The sequence below is a fragment of the Impatiens glandulifera genome, chromosome 7 (assembly GCF_907164915.1).
Source record: "Impatiens glandulifera chromosome 7, dImpGla2.1, whole genome shotgun sequence".
Classification (NCBI taxonomy): Eukaryota; Viridiplantae; Streptophyta; class Magnoliopsida; order Ericales; family Balsaminaceae; genus Impatiens; species Impatiens glandulifera.
In genome coordinates this window covers 2,612,826-2,629,580 of record NC_061868.1, presented here as the reverse complement: position 1 = coordinate 2,629,580, position 16,755 = coordinate 2,612,826, and the positions used below count along the sequence as shown (strand labels likewise).

General features: G+C 33.5%; 1 protein-coding gene across 1 annotated transcript; it reads left to right on the top strand.

Moving 5' to 3' along the window:
- Positions 1–14,999: 14,999 nt before the first annotated feature.
- On the top strand, positions 15,000–16,108 carry LOC124944913 (F-box/kelch-repeat protein At1g15670-like). The gene has a single exon (XM_047485262.1). It carries the CDS (start codon positions 15,000–15,002, stop codon positions 16,068–16,070), a length of 1,071 nt encoding a protein of 356 aa, XP_047341218.1. The 3' UTR covers positions 16,071–16,108.
- Positions 16,109–16,755: the final 647 nt, after the last annotated feature.

Below are 16,755 nucleotides of genomic sequence, written 5' to 3'. Positions count from 1 at the left end.
GGTCTGAATTTGCTGCAACCAAAATTCGAAAAGATGAGCGCAACAGACCTCATAGCCATCGGATGAGCACTGGATCAACATCCAACGCCCATCATACAACCACGTAGCCTACTAAAATGGAAGAAAGGCGCTTTCGCGCAAGACTAGATTACCTAACGCGTGCCTCAATGCTGTTATCCCAGACGCAACCAAACGCCTAAATGCGGACGGAGCGTCAAACATTCAGTTTTTAGCCTGAAACGATGCCGTTTCTTTTGGTATGTCATCTTCCTCGCGACAACGAAGAAGATAAGAACATCTTCTATATTTGATTTTTCAAATATGGAACTTTGTCGTTTCTCCACCATTTGACTTCGTTCAAAAAGTGAAATGATCACCCTACTCCGGTGATCATTTTACCTACACCTTAAGACAACATCATTACCTATACAGGCAAATGACAAAAGATTAAACAAATATAGGCTATAAATAGCCTCCTCTGGGAAAACCGTAGGCAAAAGATCCACCCTCGAGCTCTCAATCAATCACGAACTAAAATCCACCATTGAAGATCTTCAAGATTTTATGAAATTTTGAAAATTTCGTGTAAGACTGTAAAGCTCGGATCCTGGTATTCAAGAAGTTTTTAAAAGAGTTAAAGAGTGTTCTTCAACTCACACTAAACTTCCAATCATATTGTTATTCAATTTACAAGTTTAAATTGAAATTTTTACATTTCAGTTCGACTAGTTTTATATACAACTTAATTATTTAATTTATTGATTGGAAAACGATCATAGGATCATTTGTAAACTTTCTACCGAAATAAAACAGAACCAATCAATTTAAATCAAAAATACCAAAATTTGATTTATAAAATTTTGAAAATTGGGTTTCTGTTATTGAGTTATTGCTCAAGAACAGTGACCCATCAAATTTCCCAACATGTTTATAAGATTGTTAGGAACATATTTAAACCAATTATAAGCCAACTCGATCATGTTTGATCAATAAATATTTTTTTTTATAAAAAATAAAATTTTAATTCTTGAATTGGTCAAAACAAACAACCAGTGTTCATGTTTTGGTTTCATTCAACCATATAAAGCACAATGAATCTATTGGCAAGTTTCTTATGATTAATTGAATCTTAAAACTTAAAATCACGTTTTGTATCAAAACAGCTTTAGTTGAGTGAGACATTATCCCAATCGAATGATGCATCAAGATGATATTATAAATGATCCATGAGACTAGGCGAAGCTTCCCATACATTTGGATCAATGGAACAAAGTCCTAGTAAAAAACATCAAACTTGCAGTTTGATGTTCTTGGCGACTGACCAAGACTCGAACCTGGGTTCGATTTCCGATCGAGGAAACTTATCCCAAGTTTAGCCTAGACATAGCCTAGGACCAAAGAAAAATCGAACCCTCCCCTACATCCTACCAAGGAAACTTAGCCCAGGTTTAGACGAAGTTTAACCCATGTTTAGCCCAGGACTGAGAGTTCTTCGCGCCTCGACCGAGGTATTCAACACCCGACCGAGATCCTCCCACATCCAACTATGAGTCTCCCACGCCTCGACTAAGGGATCTCGACCCAAGACAAAGAGTTTTTGCACATGATCGAGGAAAGCAGCACCCAGGACCGAATGGACCGGTCCTAGGGCATGTCTAGTTGAAATTTTATTTTTATTTTCTAATTTTGGAACCCCATACCGTTTTCTAAAAGATTGAAAAAATTGTAAACAATTTAAAAATATTTTTAGAATATTTTCATAAAACATATTTTTATAAGGGTCTGTTTGAGATTTATTTTTAGATCCTAATACCTTAAATTGATATTTCTCAGGTACTTCCCTAATCAATCACTGACATCAGTTTCAGGTTCCATCTTTTAAATATTATTCTACAATTTTAAATGCAAGAGAAACGTGTGCATTTCTAGGACCTGAAGAATAATTGGTTAAATAAAACGTAATAAAACAAAAAAATATTTCAAAAGCCAAGACTTTATAAAATAAAGACCGTTTTTAACGGGTACGAAAGATATAGTGCGAAAGCTCTTTTTTGAGTATCACCAAATACCGAACTTCTAGTCAAAAATACGTTTGTAGATGTATAATTTTATTGATTTTCAAATTAATTAGCGACTCATATCAAATAAATAATATTTTAAATTAATTATTTTTATCTAATTTAAAATACAGATTTCTTTAATCAAATTTTAATTTGATTATTTTAAATCTAAAAGATTATTTGAAATTTTATTAAAATTAATTATTATTATAATTAATTTCAAAATGTCAGGACATATTTCTATAAATCTTTTAAAATAACATTTTATTTTAAAAAATTTCTGATATACAAACCGAGGCTGAAATAACATAAGGTTTGTGCGTCATTTAAAATATTGTAACAACAATATTTAAATGCTGATACCTGTTGTTGATAATATTGAATTAGGGAGGAAATACCTGAAGAACATTAGTTATTTTAAAGGTGTTAGGGTTTAGAAATAAATATCAAACATGTCTTAGTCAAAATATTTTTTTATGGAAACATCCCAAAAATATTTTGAAAGCATTTTTTAATTTTTCAAGATTTGTAGAAAATGGTTTGAGGGTCCAAAATTATAAAAATAATTTTGGAATTTTTAAAAGGAAACCAAATATGCCTAAAGTCCGGAGTCCAAAGCCTTGGATTCGTTTTTATCGGCCAAGGTCTAAAAACCCTCAGTCTAGGTTGAGGAACCTCTTAGTCGAGGCTCGGGATCTTCAGTTAGAGTGCCAAAGTCCATCGGTCTAGGTGCTAAGGACTTTTGGTCCTTGGCTGAGATCAACGGTCTGGGTGTATAAATCCATCGGTCCTGGGTTAGCTTTGAGCTAAATTAATCGGTCATAGGTTCGAGAATTCTCGGTCAAGATCAAGATTTCTCGGTTTTAGGTTTAGACCCGTCGATCCTAGGTTAGACCTATCGATCTTAAATATATAAAATCATTGGCCAGACTTCTCGGTCCTAGATCAAGAACATCGGTCAGACCTCTCGGTCTTAGCTCAAGAACGTCAGTCGGACCTGTCAATCCTAGATTCGAATTTCTCGGTCCTATGTCTCGGTCCGAACAGATGATTATCGGTCGGACCTCTCGGTTCTAGGTCAGACCTCTCATTCATCAAAAACACAAAGGTTGCAGATTTTATAATTTTTATTTAAGCTTGGATTCTTTGATCCAAGAGTTTGGGTAACTTCACAAAGCTCATAGGAACATGTTGATCATCATCTCAAGGTATCAATCAACCTAGATGATGATCAAATTGTTCAAAATAGTTTGTGATAAAAAATTGGATTTTTTTTTATTTTAAAGCTGTTTTGAGGAGAAATGAGCTTCCGATAACTTCCTTATATCTCATATATACTTGATTGGTACCAAAATAAGAACACTGCCTATTCGTTTTGACCAAATCAAGAACTCAAAATTTTCAATTATTTTGAAAATTTTGATTTGATCAAACATGATCCAAAAAATTTTCCAACATGATTACAATCATGTTTGGATGCTTTATAGTTTGTGATTCAAGATAATTAGCCCAAGAACAACAAATATGTTTTTTTTTTAATTCAAATTTGGGTTTTTCTGTTTTAGGTTAGTTGATTATTTTTAACCTATTTAGAAAGTTTATAAATGATCTTAAGATCAATTTCTAGTCATAAAACACCATAAACAATAAACATACAAGCTTATGCAATTTGAAATATAAAATTTCAAATTCAAACTGTAAATATGAATTAGAGGGTGATTGGAACCTTACAAAGGATATGAGAACACTCCTAGATCCTTAAGGAAGATTTTGGGATGCTCAAATCCAAACTTTAAGGCCTTAAATAGAAAATTTGAAAAATCCGAAAGTTTAAAGTTTTAATGGCAGATTTTTAATTTTCTTCGATTTGAAGGTGGAGAGTGGATCTCTTGCATTCAGAATGATTTAGGGAAGGTATTTATAGCCTCCCAAGGTCGGTTGATCCATCCAAGTGGATCAAATTAGCCAAAAACCATTAATGCTATTTTGGTTGTTCTTAAGTCAACTACCCGGAATTGGGATGATTCATCCCTATTCTTGTAGGAGAAATGATCACCAAAGTAGGATGGTCATTTCAGCCTTTAAATAAGCCATTTTGGTTGACTGTGGAGGTTGTTCAACTTTTGAGAAATCAAAAGTGGAATTTGATCTTATCTTCTTCGGCGATCGCGATGAAGACGAAGGTGACACATGAAAACGTCGTTTCTTGCGCTTTAGCGCGTTCTGTCAGCGGTCCGTCCAACGCCCTTGGAGTTTGTGCATTCCGTTAACGCTTTGGCTAGGCGTTAGCCAATCTAGTGAGACGCGGATGCACGTTTCTTCAGTTACAGTCGGCTACGCGGGCGCGTTATCATCCAACGTCCTTCTGATAGACGCGGTTCCTGCTGTAAACTTCCTTCCGAATTTTGGCCATACTAGATGGCGAATTTATTTTTATATTTAAAACCTTAAGAGTTTGTTTGAAATTGATTTTTCTTTCACCCTTTTGGCTTTAATTTTGATCTTTTAATTGATTTTACTTTCTCCCTCAAAGGTTTGTTTGAAAACTTATTTTATTCATTTTTTTTTCCAAAACTCAAGGAAGAGAGAGAGAAAAGCTTTGGAGATTTTAGGTTTTAGGCGAAAATTTCGACAGCAAATTCTCTCATCACAAATACACGAACAACTTGATCGGCACAAACGACACGATCAGAACGATATGCACAGTATCAAGGTTGTGATTCGCTTATTGTGATCACGTTGTTAGTTGCTCAGTGTCGCTTGTCAAACGTGCGCACGATCAACACGAACGACACAGTATTGTCTTTAATTGCTAGGTCGATCATTCATCTACAAAACTTTATTAGAAGATTAGAGTTTCTAGTTTATCATGTTCTGTAATAGTTAGGGTTTCTGGTATACCCTATTTTATAATTTCTCTTCTTTGTTGATTTGTGGCTTTGTTCTGTTTTTCATTAAAATGGGAAGAAAGAAAAGCAATAAATATAAGGAAGTCAAATAATTTGTAATGGAAGGTTTAAGGGAGGTAGCTAAAAAGAAAATTGATAGGATTGTGATATAAATGACAACTGATCGAAGGGCTAGAAAAGCGACACGTGGATGTTGAAGATAAAACCTCAAGAACTAATTTTTCTGTTTTTAAAATTTACTAATTTCATCCTTGAACTTTTGTTTAATTTCTATTTGAACACTTGTTTTTCTTTTGTGCCTAATATGGCCTAATGCCAATAACAATTACCCGTTGAAGGAATTTTAGGGTATATCTTGAGATTTCCTTTCAGTTGGAAAAGATGTAGAATGAATGAGCTAAACTCAATTTCTAATCTCTCATCTCTCTCTTTGGTATAATATTTTCTTATCTAACAATCTTCTCCTCTCTCTTCTTACTATGAATCACACCATTTGGTATCACAACTAACGATCTACGATGGTTGAGACTCGCCATCAGTCGGATAACGAAACGTTGCATGCTACCATCAAAACTTTGAATCAAACCTATGCGAGATGAAGAACAACTTCAATCAACGAGTGGATTCACTAAAAAGTAAGTTTGGACACTTTGAAGAATGCCTTGAATCACTCTCTTCCAAACACAATCGAGATCCTACCTTCGACTCAAGAGAATCGTCGATAGGACCCCTACCAAGGGAAAGACAATAAATCCCTCCAACTCGTCTAACGAAGGTGAACTTTCTAAAATTCAATGGATCAGATGTGGAAGGCTGACTGATTTCCGCCGAGCATTTCTTCCGAGTTGATCACACATCAGATGCTACTAAGGTGGACATAGCTCCAATCCACTTTAGTGGTGATGCAAGAACCTGGTATGGTTCTTACCTACAAACGAGGTCATTGACAGTTGCCATTACATGGGACAACTTTAGGAGTGATTTGTTGCAGTAATATGGACCATCAGTTCATGAGACGCCGAGATGAATCAACTTATGAACCTGAAACAAACAGCTTATGTGCAAGAATATAATGTCAGATATATGTCTATCTCTTAAAAGTTAATACAAATGCCTAAAGAGTATGTTATTGAATGTTATCTTAGTGGTCCGAGAGAAGAAATTTCTAATGTTATAAGACTAATGGTTCCCCAATCCCTGAATGAAGCCATGGCAATAGCTAAAGTGCAGGAGTTTACGTACCGATCGCTGATGAACAATGGTTACCTATACAGCTTAACCTCTCTTGTTGCCTAAACCACCCTACTCTAAATCAGCCTATCCAAGCCCTTCTAAATCAACATATTCTAGCCAAAAAGTAATCACACATTATATTCCTATAAATAAAACATTCCCACCAGATCAAATGAAACCATTGGCCCACTTGAGTATGGATGAGAAGAGAAGGGGCTTATGTTATACTTACGACAAAAAATGGGATAGGACGCATCAATGCAAGGCCAAATTATTCATGGTCTTGACTAGCGATCTAGAGGCTTGGAATTTAGCCATACCTGAAAACCATGAAATTGGTTCCACTACCTACCCATCTCAACCAACCTCAATCGATTAACCATCCATTTCTTTATATGCTTTGACAGGTTCCAAGAATTATCAAACCTTGCAGATTTCAGGTCTAGTGGGTCTTCTTCCTGTGATCATTCTCTTAGACACTGGAAGTACGCATAATTTTATAAATAACCGGATTCCAAAAAAACATTAACCACCCCACACAACCTACCCAAGCCCTTTTCGTAAAGGTTACTGATGGTTCTAACATACTTAGTACATGCTATTGTCAAAATCTGCAGTGGACCATGAATGGAGAAGAATACATTCCAGACATGAAAGTGTTGGCCATAACTGGTTATGATATTGTTTTGAGAATAGAGTGGTTGATCACTCTAGGCCCATCTTGCTGGGGTTTTGAAAAACTAACGATATCCTTCATCAGGAATGACACTTCTACCCTTTTGTAGGGTGTCAGTCATGTTCAGATTGAGGTGATATAGGGAACATAACTATATAAATTATTGAAAAAGGGGAACAATGATGCACAAGTACAAATGATGGATTACAGTTGGTGACGGACAATTCTTTTGATTGATGGCAACAACTATAGTGAAATTAAACACTGAACTCCAAAGGATGCTGCAAGATTTTGGAGATCTATTTCTAAAGCCAGTGGAACTTCATATTCCTCTTAAAGAGTGTACTAAGCCTATCTGTCTCAGGTCCTACAGATATCTAGCCGTGCAAAAGACCGAGATTGAACAAATGGTGGACGAAATGTTGGAGAAGGGAATCATCCATCGTAGTCATAACACATTTGCGGCCCCAGTTGTTTTAGTCCCAAAAATGACTTATCATGAAGGTTGTGTATTGATTACAAAAAGTTAAATGCATCCATAGTCAAGGATAAGTTTCCTGTACCCATCATTGAGGAGTTATTGGAAGAGTTACATGGCTCAGAGTTCTTTTTGAAGTTGGATTTGAGGTCTAGCTACCATCAAATTTGAATGCATCCCCCTAATTGTCACAAAACAACTTTCAGAACTCAGGAAGGAATATATGAATTTCTAGTGATGCCTTTTGGACTCACTAATGTCCCATCTACCTTCTAGAGCCTTACGAACTCCATTCTCAAACCATTTTAAAATTTGTCATAGTTTTTTTTATGATATCTTGGTGTACAACTCAACATTGAAAGACCATTTGGCTCATATAAAACAAGTTTTGGAGACATTAAGGACACACAATTTATTCCTGAACAAGGAAAAGTGTTATTTTGGTTGTGTACAGATTTCATATATGGGACACTTGGACGGTTTTACAATCTATTAAGCAATTGAGTGGATTCTTGGGTCTTACATGATATTACTGTAGGTTCATCAAGAGGTATGGAATTGTGGCTAAGCCTCTGAAAAATATGTTGAAAAGGGTACAGATTTTAAGTGGGATACTAAATCTGCATAAGCCTTTCAACTGTTGAAATGGTTAATGATGTCACCACCAGTCTTAGCATTACCCGATTTTAACACACCCTTTATGGTGGAGACAGACGCTAGTGGTTAAGGAATTGGAGTTGTACTTATAAAGAAAGGGCAACCAATTGCGTTTATCAGTAGAGCAATTGATATCGAAAAGACTTCATCCTCTACATATGAAAAAGAATTGATGGCTCTCACCTTTGCTATGGAAAAGTAGAGACCTTACTTACGCTATAAGTCGTTCATTGTAAAGACTGACCATGACCATGAAGCACTTGTTAGAGAAAAGAGTGCAGATTCCTACACAAGAGAAATGGTTGTACAAGTTGGTAGGCTACAACTTCACTGTGCAATACAAACGAGGAAAGGAAAATGTTGATGCTGATGCATTGTTTAGAAGAAATGTTGAGGTACAATGTGTTGGAATTTCTATATACTATTCTCCAGTTTTGAAACGCATTTAGACAACTTGGGAACGTGATATCAATATAAAGAAACTCATTAGTGAGATCCGAGCTGACCCTAAGGCTCATCCTGATTTCACGTTTATTAATGGTGTTCTTCGAAAAAGGGGGTAAAATGGTGGTGGGTATGGACCCTAAATTGAGAACCATTCTCATTACAGCCATGCATTCTAGCGTGACAGGAGGTCATTCGGGCGTCTTAGTGACTCTTAAGAAACTCCGACAGGTTTATGCATGGTCTGGAATGGCAAGAGAAATTAGGGAGTTTGTTAGAATGTGTGAAATCTATCAAAAGAACAAGGGGGCAACTCGGCTTACTAAGGTCTCTTGCAGCTGTTACCCATTCTTAATGGATTTTGGGAATTAATCTCCATGGATTTTATTGAAAGTTTACCCAAGTCTAAAGGGAAGACGGTGATTTTTTTTAGTCGTAGATTGTCAAAGATAACTCATTTTATGGGACTGCAACACCCGTTCACAACCAAAACAATGGTTGATATCCTTATGGTCAACGTCTTCAAGCTTCATGGCATGCCCTTATCTATTATTAGTGATAGGGACAAGATCTTCCTAAGTGCTTTTTGGCGAGAGTTTTTGAAGTTTCAATGGGTGAAACAATCATTTTCAACTACTAACCACCCACAAACAGATGGTCAAATGGAGGTGGTGAACAAATGTTTGGGCACTTACTTGCGTTGTATGGCAAGCCAACGTCCACATAAATGGGTCCAGTGGCTTCTTTTAGTTGAGTGGTGGTACAACACCAATTTCCATTCAGTTATCCATATGACTCCATTTGAAGTTGTCTATGGGCATAAACCACCGATCTATGTTCCGTACTTGACAATGGATTCGAAGGTAAAAGTTGTGGACCAGGCCCTGTTATTGCGAGAGGCCACACTACAGTTGCTTAAGTTCCACTTGCAACGAGCTCAAAATTGAATGAAACAATCGCAAGACAAGCACATGATCGATGTTACATTGGCCATTGGGGACTAAGCCCTAGTGAAACTGCAACCTTATCGCTAATTGTCTGTGCGTAAACGATGTCACAAACTTTCACCAAAGTACTTTGGTCCCTTTCGAGTCACAGAACAAGTGGGTGTAGTGGCTTACCGTTTAGCATTGGGAGAAGGAGCTAAAATACATAATATTTTTCATATCTCCCAATTGAAACGCTACTAAGGCACACCTGGAGCTATTGAAGCTATTCCTCTCATAAATAAGTAGAACCATATACCATCAGCGATACAAGATGAGAGAAATGTGGTGGTCGATGGGAGGCGCCGACACCGAATACTGGTTTAGTGGGCGGACAAGGCATTGGAGGACAATTCGTGGGAAGAAGTTGATGCTCTTCAAATCCATTACCCGAAAGTTCTTTCCGATTGGGGCTTACGAAGGAAACGCTCCATTCGACGAGGACGTCAAACATTTGAAGGGAGAATATTAATACAAATGATAACTGATCGAAGGGCTAGAAAAGCGACACGTGGATGTTGAAGATGAAACCATGAGAATTAGTTTTTATGTTTTTAAAATTTACTAATTTTGTCCTTAAACTTTTGTTTAATTTCTATTTGAACTGTTTTTCTTTTGTGCCTAATATGGCCTAGCGCAAAATAATAATTACCCGCTGAAGGAATTTTAGGGTATATCCTGAGATTTTCTTTCAGTTGAAAAAGATATGGAATGAATGAGCTAGACTGAATTTCTAATCTCTCATCTCTCATCTCTCTTTGGTATAATATTTTCTTGTCTAATAATCTTCTCCCCTCTCTTCTTAATGTGAATCACACCAAATTGCTGAAGAATTTATCTAGGAAAAACAGAAATGCAGCAAAGGTAAGGAACCAATTGCTGATAAAAATTCTAAAGAAAAAATACAGTAAGAAAATAGGGGAAGAAATAAATAATTTGGAAGGTTTGTTATATTGAAATAGACAACCTGTTTGGTCTTAAAACCAGATTACCAAACTCCTAATGCTAAGAAGGGAGATATCACAATCAGTAAAGAGAAAGCTCAGCAAATAAAAATCTAACTCAATATTCATTATCTCCAAGACTATAATTTACTTAAGAAAACAAAATATGAGGAAATAGTTAAATGGTCAGTTGATGCAATGAAAGAGTTGATGAAGGCCCTAAACCAAGACCTGCACTATTAAGAGTACTTCATAATGGAAATTCAACGAGGTGTGGAAGAATAAAGCAGAAAAAAATATGAAGACCATGCCTACAAAGGAAAAGTCTACTTGGGGAAATCTAAATAAAGGTAGAGATACTCAACTCTCATTTTGAATTCAAACTGCCTTCTAAAGTATAGGAGAAATGTATTAAAGACTAAGAGTTTGTGATGGTTGAAAACTTCATTGGGAAAAACAAAGTATCATTCACAATTACCAAAGATGCACTAATTAAATATTTGGGAGAAAAGGGGCTTACAAAAGTTTTTATAAACATACATGACCTCTACTTCTTACACTTCAAAAAGGGCTCAAATCTGAAAGAAATCTTGGAGAAAGGGCATACTTACATAGGATTAAATTGCATGAAGCTGGAAAAGTGGTCAGAAGAGATGAATCTACAGAGTAGGCCAAAGGAAACTGCTCAGATTTGGTTCAAGCTCTGAAACATTCCATCCCACATATACAATGCTAAAGCAATTAGTCATTTTGCAGGTACAATTGAGAAACCATTATATATGGACTCAATAACTGAATGAGGGGAGCACTTGTCTTTTACTAGAATTAGCATTTAAGTGCATCATAGGAGTGTCCTACCAATAAAAATGACAGTTGTTAACATAAAAGGAAAGCACAATGTCATAGAGATCTCTTATGAATGGAAACCAAAAAGATGTTCATTATGTAACACTTTTTTGCACAATAAATGTGATCAAGCTAAAGAAGAATAATAGAAAAGTCAAAAAGCATAAAAGAAAAAGAAGGAAGCAAGGAGGCTAAACTCAAAGATCAAACATTTGTAGAAGAAAAGCAAGAAGGATTCTGGGATAAAGGAAAGCAGCAAAGGAAAGAAAGTAAAGAGAATCAAAGTGAAGAGAAAAAGAAAATTTTCTGTAATGCAAAAGATTAGGTAAAAAAATAGAAGATGAACCTCAAGTTGTTGTTGAGGAAAATAAGAAGAAGAGACCTAGAATTTCAAAATTGAAATAGAGAATTTTAAAGTTGATAAAGAAGATTTCAAAACCGATGTGGAGTCTAAAGCTGAAACTGAAGCTGAGGAAGACAAGAATAAAAAAATTCAATTTGAAAATAACAAAGGTAAAAACCCTAAAATTCTTAGAAATAATTATTTCTATCAAATCAGAACAAGCTCGTACAAAGAGAGAATTCAAAATGAGAATCAACAACACTCATAATCCTCTTCAACACCTTTCATCGTTAGAGTAATAGAAAGAGGAAGGGGAAGAAGACCTCTCAATGAAATAGATGGCATGCGAAAATCCCTAGTTGGGATGGTTATGTTTAAATGTAATATTTTCTGTTTGTAATCTTTATTTTTTTAGAATGTATGAATACTACTAATCAATTTTTTTAAGGTTTTTTTGATTGTCATCATTAATCATAACTAGGGTTTGTCTAGCTTTGATTTTAATGAAATGATTTTAACCGTTTTATATATATATATATATATATATATATATATATATATATATATATATATATATATATATATATTTGTGCATATTTTAGGGTTAAATAAATAATTTTGGCATCCTAAATTATTTATTTTAATCTCTTAATTTTTTTTAAGATAAATGAGTATAACATTTATTCCAAATAATAATAATTATTTTTATTTTGACTATTTTCCTTAATTAATTAGATTTTAATTATCACAATAATTAGTCTAATTAATTGTTTTAATTGGGTTTTGGCATTGGGATTAATTATTTTAATTTTATTTATTAAAATTAAATTAAAATTTTTATTTTAATTTTATAAATTGTTAGTTAGATTTTTAGTGTTTACAATGTGACTTTTTCAAACCTATATAAGAATTAAATTATAATTTATATATTTTTTGTGAAATTGAAATTAGAATTATACGGTGAATTCCAAATTCATTTCATATAAAAGGACCTAACTCTAACTGAATTTATATACACAAATATAATTTTAATAACCAAATAATTAATTTAATATAAATAAATTGTAAAGTTTATTATATATATTATAGTAGAAACTTTTGGGCATTGAAATCCTTAAAATTAAATACTAAAAATTTCATTTAACTATTTTTGTTGTAAAATATATTTGAATTGTCAATGAATAATCTAGTAATTAAAGGGTTTATGGACAAAAGGAGTGAGATGTAAGTGTAACCGACTTTTCAAACAGAAATATTTAGCAACAAATTAATTTACAGCCTACTTTGAAGTCATTATAATTATTTTAATATTTTATTATAATTATAATCATAATTACAATTATTTTTAAAAATTATAAAAATAAAAATAATTTTATTTATATATTTTATGAAAAATACTATTAGACTTTTATAATATAAAATGTATGAAAAGTTTAAATGTGCTGCAAAAACAATTATAACACCTTTTTAGTCAATTTTGTTTTAATTGTGATAAAAAAAATTATTAATACCACCGTAAAATGAAAATCTTTTCTTAAGTGATTAAATATTTAAAAAACAAATCCATTAAAAATGTCTTAATTAAAGGTTATCTTAATTTTATTTAATTTTTTTTCAGAACTATGACGAATTCATAAAATATAGTTGGGTGGATTTAAAAATGGTTGGAATTGATACCAGACCGAGAAAACTTTGTAAATGAACGAATATCCAAACAAAGTCGATCACAACTGCACTATGCAACAACCACCGCGTTACTACTCGTCAAACTCAATAATATGAACAAGACTCGGATAAACTAATAACTTACAAATTCAACAAATTGGGTATTTATCATTAGCGACTTGTCCCATTTAATCCATGTAGCCCTAAAACCATACCAAACCAGATTGACAAGACAAATGTATGCCCCGTTGTCCTCTTTTCACACCAAACTTGACATCGCGATGATACATTTGGTTTGGTATAGAGTTCCTACCATATTTTATTTCTAATATTGAAAAAAAAAAAACACTTCCTCCTCTCTAACACCAACATATATATTATTCGAATTGAGCTTTATGTATAAATATATATACTTAGACCCTTGAATTTGAATACTAAAAATTACATTTAATTTTATTTTATTTGAAAAATCATTTGAATTGTCAACTAATTATCTACTAAGGGATTTTGGAACCTAAAAGATCTATGAGTAAAAGACAAAAAAAAAAAGTGTAACCAATATTCTAAAATGAAATATTTGCTAACAAAACTGTTAGTTGGAATGTCAAATAGAATACTTTCCGTTGCATTATTTTTAATTCTACTTTTTTATTTTAATAATTAATTATTGATTCTAAAATAATATTATTAAATTTGTCTTCAATTATTAATTTTTTTTTTTAAATAATTTATTTATTAATATTTTAATACGAATTTCTTAAAAAAATCCCAGTAACCCATACCATCTGTTAAAGTGACATATCAAATGAATGTAAAGTTTGATATAGAAGTCAAATAGATACCTAAATTTAAAAGACGAATTATAATATATAGTTCTTATTATAGGTTAAACTTATTTTTAGTAAGCAAATACAATCTTATATATGATAATGAGTTATTATATTGTACTTTAATTGAAAATGTTATGAATGAGAATCGAAATATGAGATATTTAGTATTTTAAATAAGTTTTTTTTTTTATCTTTCGATCTATTATAGCAGTAAATCATTTGTTATTATTTTTACATAACGTTGTAAATTAAATGATAAATTACACTGCAAAATGTTTATTAATAGATCATAATAAACTTAACAATAATAATAATAATTACATTATCATCTTCTGCAATAAGTCGTTAAAATCTACAAATAAACTTAACAACCATATTATCAAATATAAATTATTTTATTTATAAGCATAAAACATGCTTATTTCCAATTAAATAAATATTTTATTATCTACTTATTATATATAAAATATTTGTGTGCATCTCATGAGATGTGACCCGACATCAAATTATTATTAAGTAATTAATATATCATTAATTGTTTTTATAATTAAAATAAAATATTATAAGAAATAACCAAAAAAATATATAAAAAATTAGTCAGTGTTGTATTTGAAAATTATATCTAGTCAAACCAAACATGAGAAATAACTTTATGTACATGTTACATTATTTATTATATCTTACAGAAGAAATTTTAAAAATATATATATAATTCAGTTTCATTTTCATTAATACGCTTTCTTCATTTAAGATATTTTTATTTGTTTTACTTATAAGTTTTTATAATAAAAAAAAATATATATTATAACTTTAAAATGTTTGACCATATACTAAGAAAACTTGAACGTTAGCCTCGTATGTACATTTTGTTAAATTCATATTCAATCTTCTCCTTATAAAACCACTTAAGATTTTTAGAAAATGCAAGATGGAGCTAGTTCCCGGTCTTCCCTACTTCATTGGACTCGAATGTCTATTTCGGGTTTCATTCGATCAATTCCCTACTCTCACGTTGGTTTGTCGGAGATGGAAACAAGAGATTTCCTCGAGGAAGTTCTTGAATCTTCGGAAGGTCGCTGGATTTAGCCAACCGGTGGTTGTAATGGTTCAAGCGCGTCCTGAGCCCGAGAGGAAGCTCGGGTACTCATTTAATCGCTTTCGGAGTCCGACTTATCGAGTCACGCTTTGTGACATCAAAACAGGTATATGGCGCGAGCTTCCTAGGGTCCCTTGGTTTTCTCATGGCTTGCCTTTGTTTTGTCAAGTTGTCGTTGTTGGATTTAACCTAGTGGTGATGGGCGGGAAGGAGCCGATGACTTGGGTCGTCTCGAGAGAGGTTTCGGTTTATAACTTCTTGACCGGATTGTGGACACGTGGAACCCCCATGCCAGGCTGTCAACGGTCTTTCTTCGCATGCGCGTCTGATGAGGATAATTATGTGTTCGTAGCCGGTGGATGCGACGACGAAAACAAGGCGTTGAGGTCGGCTATGGTTTATGACGTGGCGAGTGATTTGTGGGCTTTGTTACCCGACATGGAAATGAAACGAGTGGAGTGTAAGGGTGTTTTCCACGAAGGGAAATTCCACGTCATTGGAGGGTACGAGGTGCAAGGTCGGTTTGAGAAGAGCGCCAACGTGTACAATGTCGCCACTCTTAAGTGGGAGCCGGTTGAGAATGAATGCTTGATTGTTAGAAAATGCCCTAAGAATTGCTTTAGTGGCGGAGATGGGAAGATGTACATGTGTTTGAACAATGATGTGACATTCACGGAGAATGACAAGTTTAATTGGCGATGTCTAACTCAAGTGCCAACCGAGACACGAAGCACAATTCAAATAACCGGAGGACTCAACATGTTATTCGCGATTGGCTCGTCGGGATTAGGTGAACCCCACAAGGCCTACGTGTTTGATTTGGCGAGCCACGAGTGGAACTATGTGGCAGCGCCCGAAGAATTTGTAGGCCACGTTCAATCGTGTTGTTGGTTGAATATATGAACTAATTATCTTCTCATACATTCCTAGTTGTGATTTGACCTATTGTCATGACCTTATGTACTTTGACATGCAGTTGCCTTTCATTTCTATATATAAAAAAAAAAAACCCTTAAAGATAACATGGTTTCTAAAGTATGGCCTTTGAGTATCAAGTAATTCATGTAGCTCAAGCAACATCCCAAAATCCAGCTCTAAGCATAATTAGGTAATGATGAGTTGAAATATTAATTAAAATTTGGGACAAATATGTTATTCATAATTCTAATACATTTTAAGATGTTGATTTGGAATAATTGCTGATGTCTATATATATGATAAACAAATTTTTTATTGTCAATAATATAATGAAAGATGATAGGTGATAAACATGCCTTTTCAAAAAAAAAATGTCAAGTTCATTATAAAGGTATAAAAAAAAGTTCTTTAATTTGGCTTTAAAATGAAGCCACTATATGGTTTAATTTACATTATCTATCTATAGAGTAACCGCGTGGTACTAATAAACAGAAGTGTAATATGTGCGACATAATTATAAATTGAAAAAAAGTATTAAGGACTAATCATATTATAAAATATTAAGGAATACTAAATTGAGTGGGGTCTAATGCTATTGCATTAATCATAATGTTCGGTTGGTGCTTGACAAATTGGAGAGGCCCAAAAGTATCTTAACCAGTTTGTTAAT